Source organism: Scyliorhinus canicula, chromosome 10 (genome assembly GCF_902713615.1).
Source record: "Scyliorhinus canicula chromosome 10, sScyCan1.1, whole genome shotgun sequence".
Taxonomy (NCBI): Eukaryota; Metazoa; Chordata; class Chondrichthyes; order Carcharhiniformes; family Scyliorhinidae; genus Scyliorhinus; species Scyliorhinus canicula.
Window position 1 is genome coordinate 148,930,785 of NC_052155.1, and position 20,827 is coordinate 148,951,611.

A 20,827-nucleotide genomic window follows, 5' to 3' on the forward strand; every position below is an offset into this window, starting at 1 on the left:
CAGACCCAGCCAAGGTGGCGGCACAGTAGGGAGCAAGTTGGCCTGGGAGTACTCAACATGAATTCTGGACCTCATGAAGTCTCATGGCATCAGACAAACATGAGCAAGGAAACCTCCTTTTGATTACCAAATACCGCAACACCCCTTCCCTCGCAACACCTTCCACATTCCTCCCGCTGGTGGTGAATTAGTACTCTTCCATATTGAATACCACTTGAAAGAAACATTGAGGGCAGCAGGGGTGCAGAATGTATTCTGGCTGGTGGATTTCAATGTCCATCACCAAGAGTGGTTGAGTCGCACCACCAAAGACCGAGCTGTCCGGATCCTAAATGACATAATTGCTAGACTGGGTTTGTGGTAGATGGTGAGGGAACCAACAAGAGGGAAAAGCATACTTGACCTCATCTCCAACAATCTGTGTGCCATAAAAGCATCTGTTCATGACAATATCGGTAGAAGAGACCAGTCCTTGTGGAGACAAAGTCTCCTCTACACATTGAGGATATCCTCCATCGTGTTACGTGGCACTACCACCGTGCTAAATGGGGTACAATTTGAAAGGATCGAGCAACTCAAGACTAAGAATCCATGAGACGCCATGTTAGTTAAGAACAAAATTAAATCTATGGCACTAAACGACATAGGGTCGGATGATGTGGAGTCTGTGTGGGTAGAATTGAGGAACCACAAAGGCAAAAAAACCATAATGGGAGTTATGTACAGACCTCCTAACAGTGGTCAGGACCAGGGGCGCAACATGTACCGGGAAATAGAAAAGGCATGTCAGAAAGGCAAGGTCACGGTGATCATGGGGGACTTCAATATGCAGGTGGATTGGGTAAATAACGTAGCCAGTGGATCCAAAGAAAAGGAATTTATAAGAGAGATCCTATAAAGTGGCCAAAAGCACTGGGAAATCAGAAGATTGGGAAGGCTACAAAAACAAACAGAGGTTAACAAAGAGACAAATAAGGAAGGAGAGGATCAAATATGAAGGCAGGCTAGCCAGTAATATAAGAAATGATAGTAAAAGTTTCTTTCAATACATAAGAAACAAACGACAGGCCAAAGTAGACATTGGGCCAATTCAAACTGATTCCGGAAGGCTAGTGATGGGAGACGAGGAAATGGCTGGAGAACTTAATAAGTACTTTGCGTCTGTCTTCACAGTGGAAGACATGAGTAATATCCCAAAAGTTATAGAGGGTCAGGGGGCTGAGTTGAGTATGGTTGCCATTCCAAAAGAGATGGTGCTAAAAAAGCTAAAAGGTCTTAAAATTGACAAATCTCCTGGCCCCGATGGGCTACACCCTAGAGTTCTGAGAGAGGTGGCTGAAGAAATAGCGGAAGCGTTGGTTGAGATCTTTCAAAAATCACTGGAGTCAGGGAAAGTCCCGGACGATTGGAAGATCGCTGTTGTAACCCCCTTGTTCAAGAAAGGATCAAGACAAAAGATGGAAAATTATAGGCCAATTAGCCTAACCTCGGTTGTTAGTAAAATTCTAGAATCGATCGTTAAGGATGAGGTTTCTAAATTCTTGGAAGAGCAGGGTCGGATTAGAACAAGTCAACATGGATTTAGTAAGGGGAGGTCGTGCCTGACGAACCTGTTAGAATTCTTTGAGGAGGTGACAAGTAGTTAGACCAGGGAAACCCAGTGGATGTGGTCTATCTGGATTTCCAAAAGGCCTTTGATAAGGTGCCACACAGGAGGCTGCTGAGTAAGGTGAGGGCCCATGGTGTTCGAGGTGAGCTACTGGCATGGGTTGAGGATTGGCTGTCTGACAGAAGGCAGAGAGTTGGGATAAAAGGTTATTTTTCAGAATGGCAGCCGGTGACCAGCGGTGTCCCACAGGGTTCAGTGTTGGGGCCACAGCTATTCACCATATATATTAATGATCTGGATGAAGGGACTGGGGGCATTCTAGCGAAGTTTGCCGATGATACGAAGTTAGGTGGTCAGGCAGGTAGTGCTGAGGAAGTGGGGAGGCTGCAGAAGGATCTAGACAGTTTGGGAGAGTGGTGCAGGAAATGGCTGATGCAATTCAACGTGAGAAAATGTGAGGTCTTGCACTTTGGAAAAAAGAATCCAAGCATAGACTACTTTCTAAACGGTGAGAAAATTCATAATGCCAAAGTACAAAGGGATCTGGGAGTGCTAGTCGAGGATTCCCTCAAGGTAAACATGCAGGTTGAATCCGTGATTAAGAAAGCGAATGCAATGTTGTCATTTATCTCAAGAGGTTTGGAATATAAAAGCAGCGATGTGCTACTGAGCCTTTATAAGGCTCTGGTTAGGCCCCATTTGGAGTACTGTGTCCAGTTTTGGGCCCCACATCTCAGGAAGGACATACTGGCACTGGAGCGTGTCCAGCGGAGATTCACACGGATGATCCCTGGAATGGCGGGTCTAACATATGATGAACGGCTGAGGATCCTGGGATTGTATTCATTGGAGTTTAGAAGGTTAAGGGGAGATCTAATAGAAACTTACAAGATAATACATGGCTTAGAAAGGGTGGACACAAAGAAACTGTTTCCGTTAGGCGAGGAGACGAGGACCCGTGGGCACAGCCTTAGAATTAGAGGAGGTAAATTCAGAACAGAAATGCGGAGACATTTCTTCAGCCAGAGAGTGGTGGGCCTGTGGAATTCATTGCCGCGGAGTGCAGTGGAGGCCGGGACGCTAAATGGCTTCAAGGCAGAGATAGATAAATTCTTGATGTCGCGAGGAATTAAGGGCTACGGGGAGAATGCTGGTAGGTGGAGTTGAAATGCCCATCAGCCATGATTGAATGGCGGAGTGGACTCGATGGGCCGAATGGCCTTACTTCCACTCCTATGTCTTATGGTCTTATGGTCTTAGGGAATGCTTACAAGATGGCTTTTTGGAACAGCTTGTCATGGAGCCCACAAGGGAGCAGGCTATTCTGGACCTAGTGCTATGTAATGAACCAGACTTTATAAAAGATCTTAAAGTAAGGGAACACTTAGGAAGCAGCGATCATAATATAGAACATAGAACATAGAACAGTACAGCACAGAACAGGCCCTTCGGCCCTCGATGTTGTGCCGAGCAATGATCACCCTACTTAAACCCACGTAACCCGTATACCCGTAACCCAAAAATCCCCCCATTAACCTTACACTACGGGCAATTTAGCATGGCCAATCCACCTAACCCGCACATCTTTGGACTGTGGGAGGAAACCGGAGCACCCGGAGGAAACCCACGCACACACGGGGAGGACGTGCAGACTCCACACAGACAGTGACCCAGCCGGGAATCGAACCTGGGACCCTGGAGCTGTAAAGCATTGATGCTAACCACCATGCTACCGTGAGGCCCCTTTAGCAAATACATTACAATATAAAAGAATATGATTGAGTTCAGTCTGCAGTTTGAAAGAGAGAAGGCAAAATCGGATGTAATGGTGTTACAGTTAAATAAAGGTAATTACGAGGGCATGAGAGAGGAACTGGCAAAAATCGACTGGAAGCAGACCCTAGTGGGGAAGACAGTAGAGCAAAAATGGCAGGAGTTTGTATGCATAATTGAGGACACTGTACAGAGGTTCATCCCCAAGAAAAGAAAGATTATCCGGGGAGGGATTAGACAGCCATGGCTGACAAAGGAGGTCAGGAAATGTATCAAAGAAAAAGAGAGATCCTATAAAGTGGCCAAAAGCACTGGGAAATCAGAAGATTGGGAAGGCTACAAAAACAAACAGAGGTTAACAAAGAGACAAATAAGGAAGGAGAGGATCAAATATGAAGGCAGGCTAGCCAGTAATATAAGAAATGATAGTAAAAGTTTCTTTCAATACATAAGAAACAAACGACAGGCCAAAGTAGACATTGGGCCAATTCAAACTGATTCCGGAAGGCTAGTGATGGGAGACGAGGAAATGGCTGGAGAACTTAATAAGTACTTTGCGTCTGTCTTCACAGTGGAAGACATGAGTAATATCCCAAAAGTTATAGAGGGTCAGGGGGCTGAGTTGAGTATGGTTGCCATTCCAAAAGAGATGGTGCTAAAAAAGCTAAAAGGTCTTAAAATTGACAAATCTCCTGGCCCCGATGGGCTACACCCTAGAGTTCTGAGAGAGGTGGCTGAAGAAATAGCTGAAGCGTTGGTTGAGATCTTTCAAAAATCACTGGAGTCAGGGAAAGTCCTGGACGATTGGAAGATCGCTGTTGTAACCCCCTTGTTCAAGAAAGGATCAAGACAAAAGATGGAAAATTATAGGCCAATTAGCCTAACCTCGGTTGTTGGTAAAATTCTAGAATCGATCGTTAAGGATGAGATTTCTAAATTCTTGGAAGAGCAGGGTCGGATTAGAACAAGTCAACATGGATTTAGTAAGGGGAGGTCGTGCCTGACGAACCTGTTAGAATTCTTTGAGGAGGTGACAAGTAGGTTAGACCAGGGAAACCCAGTGGATGTGGTCTATCTGGATTTCCAAAAGGCCTTTGATAAGGTGCCACACAGGAGGCTGCTGAGTAAGGTGAGGGTCCATGGTGTTCGAGGTGAGCTACTGGCATGGGTTGAGGATTGGCTGTCTGACAGAAGGCAGAGAGTTGGGATAAAAGGTTATTTTTCGGAATGACAGCCGGTGACCAGCGGTGTCCCACAGGGTTCAGTGTTGGGGCCGCAGCTGTTCACCATATATATTAATGATCTGGATGAAGGGACTGGGGGCATTCTAGCAAAGTTTGCCGATGATACGAAGTTAGGTGGTCAGGCAGGTAGTGCTGAGGAAGTGGGGAGGCTGCAGAAGGATCTAGACAGTTTGGGAGAGTGGTGCAGGAAATGGCTGATGCAATTCAACGTGAGAAAATGTGAGGTCTTGCACTTTGGAAAAAAGAATCCAAGCATAGACTACTTTCTAAACGGTGAGAAAATTCATAATGCCAAAGTACAAAGGGATCTGGGAGTGCTAGTCGAGGATTCCCTAAAGGTAAACATGCAGGTTGAATCTGTGATTAAGAAAGCGAATGCAATGTTGTCATTTATCTCAAGAGGGTTGGAATATAAAAGCAGCGGTGTGCTACTGAGCCTTTATAAGGCTCTGGTTAGGCCCCATTTGGAGTACTGTGTCCAGTTTTGGGCCCCACATCTCAGGAAGGACATACTGGCACTGGAGCGTGTCCAGCGGAGATTCACACGGATGATCCCTGGAATGGCGGGTCTAACATATGATGAACGGCTGAGGATCCTGGGATTGTATTCATTGGAGTTTAGAAGGTTAAGGGGAGATCTAATAGAAACTTACAAGATAATACATGGCTTAGAAAGGGTGGACGCAAAGAAACTGTTTCCGTTAGGCGAGGAGACGAGGACCCGTGGGCACAGCCTTAGAATTAGAGGGGGTAAATTCAGAACAGAAATGCGGAGACATTTCTTCAGCCAGAGAGTGGTGGGCCTGTGGAATTCATTGCCGCGGAGTGCAGTGGAGGCCGGGACGCTAAATGGCTTCAAGGCAGAGATAGATAAATTCTTGATGTCGCGAGGAATTAAGGGCTACGGGTAGAATGCTGGTAGGTGGAGTTGAAATGCCCATCAGCCATGATTGAATGGCGGAGTGGACTCGATGGGCCGAATGGCCTTACTTCCACTCCTATGTCTTATGGTCTTATGGGCCATCGGCAACAGCAGAATTATACTCAACCTCAATACTTCAGTAACCTCATGGTCTGGCATAACCATCACTCTACCATTACCACAAATCAGGGGATCAATCCTGGTTCAATGAGAGTGCAGGTGCGCATGCCAGGAGCAACATCAGGCAATATGAAAAATGAGGTGTCAACCTGGTGAAGCTACGACACGTGACTACTTGTGTGCCAAGCAGCATAAGCAGCAAATGAAGACAGAGCTAAGCAATTCCACAAGCAACAAATCAGATCTAAGCTCTGTAGTCCTGCCATTTCCAGTTGTGAAAGCTAGTAAACAATCAAACAACTCCCTGGAGGTGGAGACTCCAGAAATATCCCCATCCTCAATGATGGAGGTGCCCAGCACATCGGTTCAGAAGAAATGATTGAAGCATTCACAACAATAACCAAGGAGATGACCCATCTTAGCTCCTTGAAGGCAGCACAATGGCACAGTGGTTAGTACTGCTGCCTCACAGCGCCAGGGACCTGGGTTCAATTCCGGCCTTGGGTGACTGTCTGTTCGAAGTTCACACATTCCCCCTGTGTCTATGTGGGTTTCCTCCCACAGTCCAAAGATGTGCAGGTTAAGTGGATTGCCCATGCTAAATTGCCCTTTAGTGTTCAAAGATGTGTATGTTTTCTGGGGTTATGGAATTACGAGAATAGGACGGGGGAGTGGGTTGAGTTTGCGTTTTCTTTCAGAGGGTCGGTACAGACCTGATGGCCCGAATGGCCTCTTTCTGCACTGTATGAATTCTGTGGTTTTATGGAATTTTATGGTCACAAGCATCAAAGATGCCAGTCTTTCGCCAATTCAATTCACTCCACGTCAGTGTTCTTCAAACGCAGGGGCACGACCCGCGGGTGTCGAGAGGGTCGTGGAGCCGTCCTTCGCGGTGCTCCCCATCGCGCAAATCCCCGCGCAGCAGCCGGCTTTCAATAATGCCGGCTGCAAGCGGCCTTTAAAATGGCCGCGAACATGTACAAAACAAATTCAGCCGCATTGCGCATGCGTGCACGATCATCGACACGCATGCGCAGTGCTGCCGCTATTTTTTTAAACGGTGGAGCATCTTGTTTCAAGTTCGGGTGGGGGGGTCTATTCATTCTATTCATTTATTTTATTCATTTAATTTTTATTTTTTTCATTTATTTTACTAATTTTATTTTTTACAAGTTCGGGGGGTTTTATTAATTTTATTCATTTATTTTTTTTAATTTATTTTATTCGATTTTTTTTTTACAAGTTTGGGGGGGGTTTTATTTGATAAACTTTTACAGGAAAAAAATGCAGAACTTTCAACAGATGGAGACTCCATACCTTCCGACACAGGAAGGCTTCACCTTCAGCCAACAGGTTCCATTGGACGAGCGTGTACGAGGGCCAAAGGGACCCAAAGCCATTTCCTCCATTTTTATCAGCATCAAACAAGGTAAGAGAAGATGGTGGATCGCTCAGGTCGGCCGGCGTGGGTCGCTCAGGTCGGCCGGCGTGGGTCACTCAGGTCGGCCGTTGTGGGTCGCGAAGGTCGGCCGGGTTGGGTCCCGAAGGTTGGCCGGTTGGTAAAAATGGGTCCCCGGAAAAAAAGTTTGAAGAACACTGTTCCACGTGATATTAAGAAATGGCTGATGACACTGGACACTATAAAGCTTTTTGGCCCTGACAATATTCTGTCAACCGTGCTGAAGATTTGTGCTCCAGAATTGCTGTGCCCCTAGTCAAGCTATTCCAGTACAGCTACAACACTATCGACCTGGCAATCGACCCAGGTCCGTCCTGTACACAAAAAGCAGATAAATCCAACCTAGCCAATTAACGCCCCATTGGTCCACTCTCGATTATCAATAAAGCGATGCAGAGGGTCAGCAACAGCTATCAAACAAGACTTGTTTAGCAATAACCTGCTCACTGATGCTCAGTTTCGGGTCCGCCAGGGTCTTTCAGCTCCAGACCTCCTTGGTTCAAACATGAACAAAAGAGCTAAATTCTAGAGGTGAGGTGAGAATGACTGCTCTTGACATCGAGGTAGCATTTGAATGAGTTTGGCATCGAGGTGCCCCGGCAAAACTGGAGTGAATGGAAATGTGGGGTGGGATTCTCCGACCCCCTGGTGGGTCGGAGAATCGTCGGGGGGGGGGGGGGGGGGGGGGCATGATTCCTGCCCCCGCCGAACTCCGAATTCAACCGGCACCGGAAATTCGGCGGGGGCGGGAATCCCGCCGGTCGGCGGCCACTCGCAGTGGCCCAACCGGCGATTCTCCGACCCGCGATGGGCCAAAGTCCCGCTGGTTCTATGACTGTCCCACCGGCGTAGATTAGACTAGGTCCCTTACCGGCGGGACCTGGTGGCACAGGCCGGCTCCGGGGTCCTGGGCGGGCGCGGGGTGATCTGGCCCCGGGGAGTGCCCTCACGGTGGCCTGGCCCGTGATCGGGGCCCACCGATCCGCGGGAAGGCCTGTGCTGTGGGGGCACTCTTTTCCTACGCGTCAGCCGTGTCAGCCTCCGCGATGGCCGACGAGTAGGTGAACCCCCCCCCCGCCGCGCATGCGCGGGGATGATGTCAGCAGCCGCTGGCGTCCCATGCATACATGGACTCGCGCCGGCAGCGGAGTCCTTCGGCCCCGGCTGTCATGGCACCAAAGGCCTTCCACACCAGCCGGCGGGGCACAAACCACTCCAGCGCTGGCCTAGCCCCTGAATGTGCAGAGGATTCCGTACCTTTGGGGCGGGCCGACGCCGGAGTGGCTCATGCCACTCCGTCCCGGCGGGACCACCCACCCCGCCGGGTACGGGAGAATCCCGCCCGTGGAGGAAAACTCTCCAGTGGCTGGAGTCACACGTGGCAGAAATGAAGATGGTTGTTGTGACTGGAGGTCAGCCTACTCAGTTCCAGGACATCATTGCGGGAGTTAATCAAGGTAGTGCCCTCTGTCCAACCATCTTCAGTTGCTTCATCGATGATCTCCCTTCCACCATGAGGTCAGAAGTGGGGATGTTTGCTGATGATTGCACAGTGTTCAGCACCATTAGCAACTTCTCAGGCCCTGAAGCAGCCCATATTCAAATGCAGCAATATCTGGGCAACATCCAGGACAACAACCTGACAAGTGGCAAGTAACATTCGTGCTGTACAAGTGCCAGACAATGACCATTCTCAACAAGAGAGAATCTAACCATCGCCCCTTGGCATTCACTGTCATTACCATTGCTGAATCCCCCACTACCAACATCCTGAGGATTACCATTGACCAGAAACTTAACTGGGCTATAGGCATATAAATATAGTGGCTACAAGCGCAGGTCAGAGTTCTGCAGTGAGTAACATACCTGTCCACCATCGATAAGGCACAAGTCAGGATTGTAATGGTATATTCTCCACTTTCCTGGATGAGTGTAGCTCCAACAAAACTCAAGAAGCTCAACACCATCAAGATCAATGCAACCCATTTGATTGGCACCCCATCCATAAACATTCACACCCACCACCACCTATGAACAGTAGCAGCAGTGTGTGCCATCTGCAAAATACCCTCCAAGAATTAACCAAGGCTTCTTCGGCAGCACCTTCCAAACCCACAATGCCACCATCTACAAGAACAAGGGCAGCAGGCACACGGGAATGCCACCACCTGGAAGTTCCCCCCAAGTCACTCTTCACTATCACTGGGTCAAAATCCTGGAACCCCCTCCTTAACAGCACCTTGGGTATACCGACACCACAAAGTCTGCAGCGGTTGAAGAAGGCAGCTGACTACTACTTTCTCAAGGGAAATTAGGGATGGGTAATAAATCCTGGCCTAGCCAGCGATGCCCATTTCCTGTAAATTAACTAAAGAAAAACTAATGGTGTGACGTTCCAAGACGTTAACAGCATAAACAATTTATGAATTTATGAGCATGGCGAATTACCGATCATCATAGAATCATAGATTAGCACTGCTGCCTCACAGCGCCGAGGTCCCAGGTTTGATCCCGGCTCTGGGTCACTGTCCGTGTGGAGTTTGCACATTCTCCCTGTGTTTACGTGGGTTTCGCCCCAACAACCCAAAGATGTGCAGGGCAGGTGTATTAGCTATGCTAAATTGCCCCTTAATTGGAATAAATGAATTGGGTACTCCAAATTTTTTTTTTTTTTTAAATCATAGAGTCCCTACAGTACAGAAGGAGGCCATTCAACCCATCAGGTCTGCACCAACACTCTGAAAGAGCACTCCACCGAGGCTCACTCCCCACCCTGTCCACGTAACCCTATAACCCCACCTAATCTTTAGTCACTAAGGGGCAATTTAGCATGTCCAATCCACCTAAGCTGCACATCTTTGGACTGTGGGAGGAAACCGGAGCACCCGGAGGAAACAAACGAAGATACAGGGAGAACATTCAAACTCCACAGTCACCCAAGGCCAGAATTGAGCCCGGGTCCCCGGCGCTGCGAGGCAGCAGTGCTAACACCAACATATTCTATGCATGTACAATTTGAATGGCAGAATAATAAAGATTGATCCTGTGCTGGGGCAGCTGCTGATTGAGGCCATTTTCAAGATGTATTTGCCTTCTTATATCAGAAAACAGGAAAGCTGCCATTACTAGCATTCCTGCACCTCAAAGCTAATTAGGAAGAACTCCACATCATTCAGGGGAGTTTGCTGCATTTGCAGTGGAGGGATGGGTATGGAGAAGAGCTGACATTGAACTTTATTTCTCATGTATACAAGAACAGAAGAAACAAGAGCCAATGTAGATCATATGGTCTGTAAAGCCTGTTCCACCATTCATTATGACCATGCCTGATCTTGGGCTTAAACTCCACTTCCCTGCCTGTTTCCCATATCCCTTTATTCCCTGAGAGACGAAAAGTCCATCTATCTCAGCCTTACATGTATTCAATGATGGAGTATCCATAACCCTCCTGGGTAGAGAATTCCAAAGATTCACAACCCGTTGAATGAAGAAATGTCTCCTCATCTCAGTCCTAAATGGTTGGACCCTTATCCAGACACTGTGCCACCATGTTTTAGGTTCCCTGACCAGCTGAAACAATCTCTCAGCGTCCACCCTATCAAACCCCTTCAGAATCTTGTACGTTTCAGTGAGATGAATGTAGATTTTAGCATGCATACCATGCTAATCATTGCTACCTGCTTTTGAATCAAACCACATTGATCTCAAATGCAGCTGCTCACCAACTTGACAGTAAATGATGGAAATGAAATATTGGCACAAGCCCTTGTCACTAGAATAATTGAAGTGACAGAAAAAAACATGAGAAGGATGATTGAAAGAATGATAAAGATACATCAAACCAAATACTTGAGATAAAAATTGCCTTCAATACGTCCCAGTACCTTTCCAATTAATACATTGCCATATTCAACCAAGTATTTGGCCTTTACATTGCTCGTATTAAGAAGGATGTTGGGACTCATACAATGGGCAAATTCATACAATGGGTCAGATCAGGTGCATTTCTGGGCCCCGAGCCTGCATTGCGTCGGCATGATTTTAAACAAGCGGGCCAATTGGCCGGCAGGGAGATTGTTGGATACCCAATTAGGGTTGGAGAAATGAAAATTAAATGAAAAAAACACAGTCAGTTGACACCTCCACATGCCTCAGCGACACTGGCAATGCTGAGGCAATGCTCCTCTTTCCCATATTTGAGTAGGGCAGCTCCATCTCCATGTTTGTCCTCCCTTATCGTCAGAAGCTAGGTCACTGCTGGGCTCCTCACTATGCCCCTACTGGGTCACTAAACACTTCCACCACATGCTAACATGCCTATAGATCTACCTAAAAGTATCTTGGAACATATATTGGCCTCTCTCTGCCTTTGCCTGATCAAATTTCTGGTCCATTCTCCTTTAATTCAGAGATTGTTTTCCTCCCAAAATAGATTTTATTCATAAAACTAAAAGAACATTCCAAAACATTTCAAAATGGTCATTAGAGAACAAGTACTTTGTTTCTGTCTTTGCTAAGGAGAAGGATAATTCAGACATTCAGATAAAGAGGACAAATATGATATATTAGAAATAATAAGCACAGTGAAAGGTGTAGTACTGGCGAGACATGCTTTTTAAAAATAAATTTAGAGTACCCAATTAATTTTTTCCAATTAAGGGGCAATTTATAGTGGCCAATCCACCTAACCTGCACATCTTTGGGTTGTGGAGGTGAAACCCACACAAACACGGGGGGAATATGCAAACTCCACACGGACAGTGCCCCAGAACCGGGATCGAACCTGGGACCTCGGCGCCGTGAGACACCAGTGCTAACCACTGTGCCACCGTGCTGCCCCAAGAGACTTACATCCTTGAAGATGGATAAGTCACCAGGGTCAGATGGATTATATCCCAGGCTGTTGAAGAAAGCCAGGGAGGAAATAGAGATGCTCTGAGGATCATTTTCCAATCCTCACTAGATACAGGTGAGGTACCTGAGGATTGATGGTTTGCGAATGTTGTAAATGGGTGCGAGGGATAGGCCAGAAAATTATAGGTCACTCAGTCTGACTTTGATGGTGGCCAAATTATGGGAAATAATTCTGAAAGACAGGTTAAACGTCACTTAGAAAGGCACGGATTGATCAGCGATAATCAGAATGGTTTTGTTAGGGGAAGATTGTGTCTTACTAACTTAATCAAATTTTTTAAGGAAGTAACAGGGAGGATTGATGAGGTTAATGCAGTGGATGTTGTCTACCTAGAATCCAGTAAGGCATCTGACAAGGCCCCACATGACAGACTGGTCATGAAAGTGAGATCCCATTTGAAAATTGACACAGCGACAGGAAACAAAGTCTAATGGTCGATGGATGTTTTTGCAAATGGGTTACAGTTTCTAGTGTTGTTCCACAGGACTCAGTGTTGGGGCCCTTGCTGTGTTTTGTATGTATTAATGACTTAGACTTAAGTAACATGATTAGGGAATCTGCAGGCGACACAAAAAGTGGCCGTGCAGTTGATAGTAAGAGGATAGCTGTTGTTGCCAGAATATCAATGGTTTGGTGGAGTGAGCAGAGAAGTGGCAAATGGAATTCAATCTCAAAGTGTGAGATGATGCATTTGGGGAGGGCAAACAAAGTAAGGGGCTACTCAATAAACAGGAAGACATTGAGAGGGGTTGAGGAAATGAGAGACCTTGGAGTGCATGTCCAAAGGTACTTGAAGGTAGGACAGATAGACAAGGTGGTTAAGAAAACATATGGAATGCTTAGGTGTTGAATATAAAAACAGGGAGGGTAATGACGAAACTGTAAAATGCTGATAAGGCCACAGTTGGAGCTTTGTGTACTGTTCTGGTCACATTACAGGAAGGACATAATTGCTCTGGAGAGAGCACAGAGGGGACTTACAAGCATGTTGCCAGGGCTTGAAAATTGAAGCTATGAGGGGATATTGGATAGGCTAAGGATGTTTTTCTTAGAACAGAGGAGGTAGATGGGTGACTTAATTAACATGCACACAGCTATGAGGAGCCTAGACAAGGTTGACAGGAAAGGCTGGTTTCCCCCAGCTGAGGGGTCAGTTACCAGGGCGTATAGATTTAAGGTGATTCGTAGAAGGATTAAAGGGGACATGAGGAAAACCCTTTTCACCCAGAGGATGGTGGGCATCTGGAATTCACTGCCTAAGTTGGTGGCTGAGGCTGGAACACTCAACTCTTTGAAAAGGTACCTGGATCTGTATCGAAAATGCTGTAACCTGCAAGGCTATGGAACAGGTGCTTGAAAGTGGGATTGAAATGAGTGGCTAGTTTCCTTTTTCCATTGATGCAGACATGATGGGCTGAACGGCCTCTTTCTGTACTGGAAATGTTTCTGTGGTTCTTTGGAGAGTGCACTAATATTCAATTTTTCTCCATAGAGCACTCTGAGGTGCCCCAACACAATGCAATACACGCGGTATGTATTATGTGCATCTAATGTCCGGCACGCAGCCTGAGGGAGTCTACAACGTTTCCAGCCCCTCAGTGTGCTATGTCTAATTAATTCACTGAAACTAAATGCAAGCAATTCAATGATTGGCTCCCTCCACTGGGCTACTGTCCCGTATTTGGGGATATGGTCATGATCCTTCCCCAGGCTCTGTGCCTGAGAACAAAAATTGTTTCAGCCTTTTAAGTAGCTGTTAATTGCCTCACTTGCATGCTTACCTGCTGAGCCATCTTGTTTAGTCAGCTTGCCAGCATGTATTCCCAACACCATTTAAAAAATGAACGGGGTGCAGGACGACTCTGCAGAATTAGTATGCTGTATCTATTTGTGATTTTGCACCCACCCTCCCCTGCCTCTCATTCCACCTCCTCCAGGAACCGGCAACCTAACTCTATACATCTGTATGAGATTGCCACTGACCCCTTGAGTTACATGCAGAAATGGTATTGCAAAATGTAATTGTGCCAAGTATCCCTATCTGTACCATTATTCCTCTCTTCCACAGCACATGACAAAAAGGCTGCACCTCTCAATCTTCCCAAGGCTTAATCTTCAGTCTGCCTTTTGGCTTACTGGGAAAACGTTCCTTGATTTTACATGTTCTGCAGTCAATTTGAAAGTAACAAAAGCTGCAGATATAATTGCCTCTTTTCCCTTGATCTCTCTCTCCCACTGTAACCAGATTTTTTATGTGTTGCAATATTGCCGATGTTAAAAGGTGGATTGGCCATGCCCAAATTGCTCCTTAGTGTCCAAAGACGTGCAAGTTAGATGGGGTTACGGGGTCAGGGCGGGGGAGTGGCCTAGGCAGAGTGGAATTTCAGAGGCTCAGCCTGATTGGCCCCCTTCTGCACTGTAGGAGTTCTGGGGATGCTTTGGACTCTGCAGCCTTTTGTCGGCTTTCAATGATAGGAGCTGACCCCGGACCGGATACAAAGAGAAAATGTGAGGTTCGGAATAACTGCGATCAGTATTTTTTTTAAAAACCGGATTGTATTTGAAGAATTGAAGAAGGGAGAGAAAAAAAATCATCTGAAAATTATGAAAGCAACAAATATAGAAAAACATGATTCTCGGGCGAGGAGAGAAATTGATATAAACCAACAACACGGAGCTCTATGAACTATGTACCTAAGAAGTAAAACTGAATTTGCTGCAGCATCATTGAAGCCATACCTGATCCTCTGGAGTGAGTTCTGTTGGAAGAGGCAGATTAGATTCTTCACAAACGGCAAGACTTCTCACCAGTTTACCTTTGGTTCCTGACTGAAGGGCACAGAAAAAGAGATAACCTTATTATTGGTTACAAGGCAAGCATATAAAAATCAATGGAAATTGGGCGTGAAATAAGCTGTAAAATCCCTTTTTGCCAGCTGACATTTCTTGAGCAAGAAACATCTCCCAATGTTCCAAGCACATCACAACAAGCGAAGGGCGTGCCATGTGGCTCCAAGGAAACAAGGTTACCAATCTAAATCAGTAAAACTTAAAAAATTTAAGCAATGCTTTCTAAATAAAAGTTATATGAAGGAACACCTGACAAATTAATGAAAGCAAACACGGCAATCTGGGAATCTCCTGCAGCACGCAGGAAATTTACCGGACAACACACGGGCTTATTATTTAGATCACCAAAACCGCTGATAAAATTATTTTGTTGTAAATATTCGCTGTAAAATGGGATTTACATTTAGAGCATCTAGCCATTTAAAAATTGGCATTCCAATCGGAAATGAATAGGATTGTCTGATTTTCCTCTGATTTAAGTTTTGGGGTAAAGTAAAAATGGAAATGGAGAACCAAGATCATCCAGTAGAGGCTGCAGAAGAGAATTCTGGGAGGAGTTAACTCAGTCACCTCGACTGTACTGTGGGTAGCCGAAAAACTGGTGTCAAGGAGCGATTAAGCCCGAAACACTACATTAGTGTTTCCCTCCGTTCTTTCTCCTCTAACCAAAAAAAAGGCACTGTCAGGAGGACAAGCAAGTTAAGATTCTTATTCTTATATCTTTCTTAAGTGTACAAGGGCAGAGATGGCAGTTAGGGCAGTGGTATGTTCCTCCTGCCAGATGTGGGAGGTCAGAGAGCTTTCTAGCGTCCCTGATCTCTATGTCTGCGGGAAGTGTGACCAACTGCATCTCCTCATTGTGGAGCATAAAGGGGGCAGAGAGTGTGATAGAAATTAGATTCAGGGAGGCGGTCACACCACAGGTTCAGACAGGTGACTGCCATGCAGGTAAGTGGGCAGCACGGTAGCATGGTGGTTAGCATAAATGCTTCACAGCTCCAGGGTCCCAGGTTCGATTCCCGGCTGGGTCACTGTCTGTGCGGAGTCTGCACGTCCTCCCCGTGTGTGCGTGGGTTTCCTCCGGGTGCTCCGGTTTCCTCCCACAGTCCAAAGATGTGCTGGTTAGGTGGATTGGCCATGCTAAATTGCCCGTAGTGTCCTAAAAAAAGTAAGGTTAAGGGGGGGGGGGTTGTTGGGTTGCGGGTATAGGGTGGATACGTGGGTTGGAGTAGGGTGATCATTGCTTGGCACAACATCGAGAGCCGAAGGGCCTGTTCTGTGCTGTACTGTTCTATGTTCTATGTAAGGCAGGAGCCTCCTGTGGCTATTCTCCTGTCAAACAGGTATACTTGTTTTGGATACTGTTGAGGGGGGGGGGGGGTAGCCTCACAGGGGAAGATACCAGCAGCAGCCAGGCCTGTGGTACCACAACTGCTTCTGCTGTAGAGCAGGGTTGGGCTAAGTCCAAGCGGGTGATAGTAGTAGGAGACTCGATAGTCAGGGGCACAAGCAGGTGTTTCTGTGGTCACAAATGGGACTCCAGGATAGTGTGTTGCTTCCCTGGTGCCAGGGTCCTGGATGTCTCTGAACAGCTACAGGGCATCCTGAAACAGGAGGGTAAACAGACAGATGTCATTGTCCACATTGGTGCTAATGACATAGGCAGGAAGAGAGAAGAGGTCCTGCAAAGACAATTCAGGGAGTTAGGTTGGGAGCTAAAAAAAAAGAACTCTTGGGTAGTAATCTCGGGATTACTCCCCATGCCACATGCTAATGAGTCTTGGAACAGGGAGATAGTACAGTTGAACACGTGGCTAAACAGCTGGTGTAGGAGGGAGGGCTTTAGATATATGGATCACTGGGATGTCTTCTGGGGAAGGTGGGACCTGTACAAGGATCTGAACTGGAGGGGCACCAAAAACCTGGGCGGGAGGATTACTAGTGCTGTTCAAGAGGGTTTAAACTAGTATGGTGGGGAGTGGGAACCGGAACGGCAGGCCAGTAAGTGTAGAGACTGGGGGAAAAAAGTGAGACTGAGATAAACACAGCGCAAAATAAGAGCAGGCAGAGAGAAGCCGAGGGCTCAGCAGGACTGTTGGTCTGGAGTGCGTTTGCTTCAATGCAAGAAATATAACAGGTAAAGCAGATGAACTGAGAGTCTGGATTACTGCATGGAACTATGATGTAATTGCGATTACAGAGATATGTTTAAAGGAGGGACAGGACGGGCAGCTTAACATTCAGGGATATTGTTGTGTTAGACAGGACAGAAGGGGAAACAAAAGTGGTGCGGGAGTTGCATTGCTGATTAGGGAGCAGGTCATAGCTGTGTTGAGGGAGGACACATTGGAGGAATCTTGTAGTGAGGCATTATGACTGGAGCTCAGGAATAAAAAGGGTGAAATCACAATGTTGGGAGTGTACTATAGACCTCCCAACAGCCCACTGGAGACTGAGGAGCAATTGTGTAGTCAGATACTGAAAAGGTGTGAAAAAAACAGTGTAGTTGTGATGGGTGACTTTAACATCCTCCATATTGATTGGGAATCCCTTATAGCCAGGGGCTTGGATGGAGAGCAATTTGTTAGATGTGTCCAGGACGGCTTTTTGATACAGTATGTTGACAGGGGAGGGGGCCGTACTAGACTTGTTATTGGGGAATGAGCCAGGCCAGGTGATTGACGTTTCAGTGGGGGAGCATTTTGGGCTTAGCGACCATAATTCCATAAGATTTTGAATAGTCATGGATAAAGACAAGAATGGTCCGCGGGTGAGGGTGCTTTTGGACAAGGGCCATTTATATCCAAATTATACAGGAACAGGGAAATGTGGATTGGGAGCAGCTATTTGAAGGCAAATCCACTGACTGTAAGGGATTTCCAATCAACATGTGGGAGACTTTTAAAGGCCAGTTAATTGAAGCGCAGGACTGGCATGTCCCCGCAAAAATGAAGGATAGATGGGGGTTAGCATGGTGGTTAGCATCAATGCTTCACAGCTCCAGGGTCCCAGGTTCGATTCCCGGCTGGGTCACTGTCTGTGTGGAGTCTGCACGTCCTCCCCCTGTGTGCGTGGGTTTCCTCCGGGTGCTCCGGTTTCCTCCCACAGTCCAAAGATGTGCGGGTTAGGTGGATTGGCCATGCTAAATTGCCCGTAGTGTAAGGTTAATGGGGGGATTGTTGGGTTATGGGTATACGGGTTACATGGGTTTAAGTAGGGTGATCATTGTTCGGCACAACATCGAGGGCCGAAGGGCCTGTTCTGTGCTGTACTGTTCTATGTTCTAAATGGCAGGATTTGTGAACTATGGATGACAAGGGAAATTGTAAGTGTAGTCAAAAGGGAAAAGGAAGCATATGATACTTCTAAGCTTCTAAAAGCTGACGAAGCCCTTGACGAAAAGGGGCCATGAAATTACTTTAGCAAACATGGTCTAGGAGAATCCCAAGGCTTTTTATGCATATATTAGGAGCAAGAGGGTAGCAAGAGAAAGAGTAGGCCCACTCAACGACAATGGAGGGAAGTTTTGCATGGAACCACAAGAAGTGGGTGAAATCCTTAATGGGTACTTTGAATCAATATTCACCAGGGAGAAGGACATGATGGATGTTGAGGTCAGAGATCGGTGTGTGAACGATCTTGAGAACGTTAATATGTCAAAGGAGGAAGTGTTGAGTGGCCTAAATTACATTAAGGTAGACAAGTTCTTGAGGCTGGGAGGGATCTATCCAATGTTAATGCGAAAGGCAAGGGGAGAAATAGCTGGGGCCTTAACAGATATCTTCACATCCCCTTTGACCACAGGCGAAGTTCCAGAGGACTGCAGAATAGTCAATGCTATTCCCTTGTTTAAGAAAGGAAGCAGCGATAATCTAGCAAATTATAGGCTGGTGAGCCTGACATCAGTGGTGGGGAAGCTTTTAGAAAAGATACTGAGGGATAGGATATATGCACATTTGGAGAAAAATGGACTAGTTAGTGACAGGCAGCATGGTTTTGTACAGGGAAGGTCATGTCTCACCAACTTGATTGAATTTTTTTGAAGAGGAGGCAAAGAAAATTGATGAGCGAAAGGCTGTGGATGTTGTTTATATGGACTTTAGTAAGGCATTTGACAAGTCCCACATGGCAGTACAAGATGTAAAATCACAAGGCTAGATGGAACTGTGTAGAAAGAGAGGTGGAGATGGGAGGAAGGTGCATTAACAAAAAAAGATAGTTCTGAGCTGATGGAAAACTTAGGCGGCAGTTGCTGAAAGAAAGCATAAGATTTTGAAATATCAACTGGGCCGGTACTTGTATACATTTTAAAAGGTATAACACAATAAAAACATTACTAAACTGCAACAACATTTAGACAGTTCAGATGTGCTTTCTAAAAAGATGATTATTGCCATTTGGCACTTCCTACACTTTAGACTTGGGTTCATTACAAAAAGACAACTTCCATTAGAGGGCCAGTATCTCCCACAAAGTGAAACTTGCTTTCTTATATGGAACATGAATGGGATAGTATATTTCAGTCCTAACAGTTACTCCATAATTTGCACTGGAGCTTGTGTGGGTTGTCCCGTGCTCTCCTGTCAATTCTGAAAGGGGAAAATGTCATGCTGTCAAATCATATTATTCAAGTTAAAGCTAATGATAAGGGTTATGCACAAGAGTACTATTCTGTGGAAGGAAATCAATATAGTCAGCAACTAGCAGTGCAGTATTTCACTAACATTTAAGCTGCTCTGAAACAGTATAAGAATCCAAATTTTTAGCAGTTCCATCCAGAACCTTTTATCTGAGTTTTAGCTGATTGTTATATTGACGTTGAACTGGATAGAGCCCTTCCCCTGTCTTAACATGGAAACAGGTTTGCAAGCAGGAATCTAGAGATAGCAGGAAAAACAAAAGCTCGTGTACAATTTCAAAGGCAAGCTTTGACACTCCAAAATAAAGAAGCTCTTTATCGAGGCAGGCAATTATGTTATTTGTCAATTCTACCATTCAAGTCGACAAAGTGTGAACAGCAGCTTCCTGCTTATCTGAGAAAATAATTATTTATGACACCTCCCCAGTGAATGCAATATTGTATAGTGTAATTTCAAATTGTGTGAAACACCCTTGACAGTTCAGCAATCAAAGGCTCTACTTTTATCTTCTCATCCAACTGGCACCCTCCCTATATTAACATTTAAAATGACACAAGGTTAACCAGCGAGACTAGATGGCCCCTTATTGAGATGCATATATTTTGGATGACTGAGTATCAGTATACAATTTATCCCATTTATCAAAATGAAGGCGCTTTCTCAAGAAATATACAGTGCCCTGAAGTCTATTTCAAATTTACAGCATATTGGTTAGCAAAGCTAAACAAAATACACCTAAATTAAAGTATTTGAGGTATGATGGAGTTCTCACAAAGCAAATAATTTACGCCCATATCATAAAACCTTAAATGTAAATCCCCAATTTTAAAGATGTTTGTTAGAATTAGGATTAATGTAAATGCTCTAATTGTGATAAGTCAGATCACAACTGGGTATTCGGATTTTCTTATAAATGATGTAGCAATACAACGCACACATCACTAAAAGGATTAATTGAATTTAGTATTTTTACTTGGGATTTATGTGTTATTCTTAATATTCATACATAAATTACAACTATAAATGCTGGAGTCTTCCACAATGATTGGGAGAAGGCACTTGTAGTTCCAATATCCATATAAGGAATAATCATAGAGGTAATAGTGCAGAAGGAGGCCATTCGGGCCATCGACTCTGCACCAGCCCTCGGAAAGGTTAGGCCCACGCCTCTATCCCCGTAACCGAGTAACCCCACCTAACCTTTTGGACATTAAGGGGCAATTTAGCATGTCCAAACCACCTAACCTGCACATCTTTGGACTGTGGGAGGAAACTAGAGCACCCGGAGGAAATCC

The 20,827-nt window shown here is 45.8% G+C and overlaps 1 protein-coding gene across 11 annotated transcripts in view; it reads right to left on the minus strand.

Moving 5' to 3' along the window:
• Window positions 1–20,827, minus strand: part of LOC119972708 (cAMP-regulated phosphoprotein 21-like) — a 503,944-nt gene that overhangs the window by 219,486 nt on the left and 263,631 nt on the right. For all 11 annotated transcript variants that reach the window (XM_038809853.1, XM_038809854.1, XM_038809860.1 and 8 more), the window contains one exon: window positions 14,782–14,871. In XM_038809853.1, coding sequence (XP_038665781.1) covers window positions 14,782–14,871 — 90 coding nt within the window. The remainder of the gene's footprint in view (window positions 1–14,781; window positions 14,872–20,827) is intronic.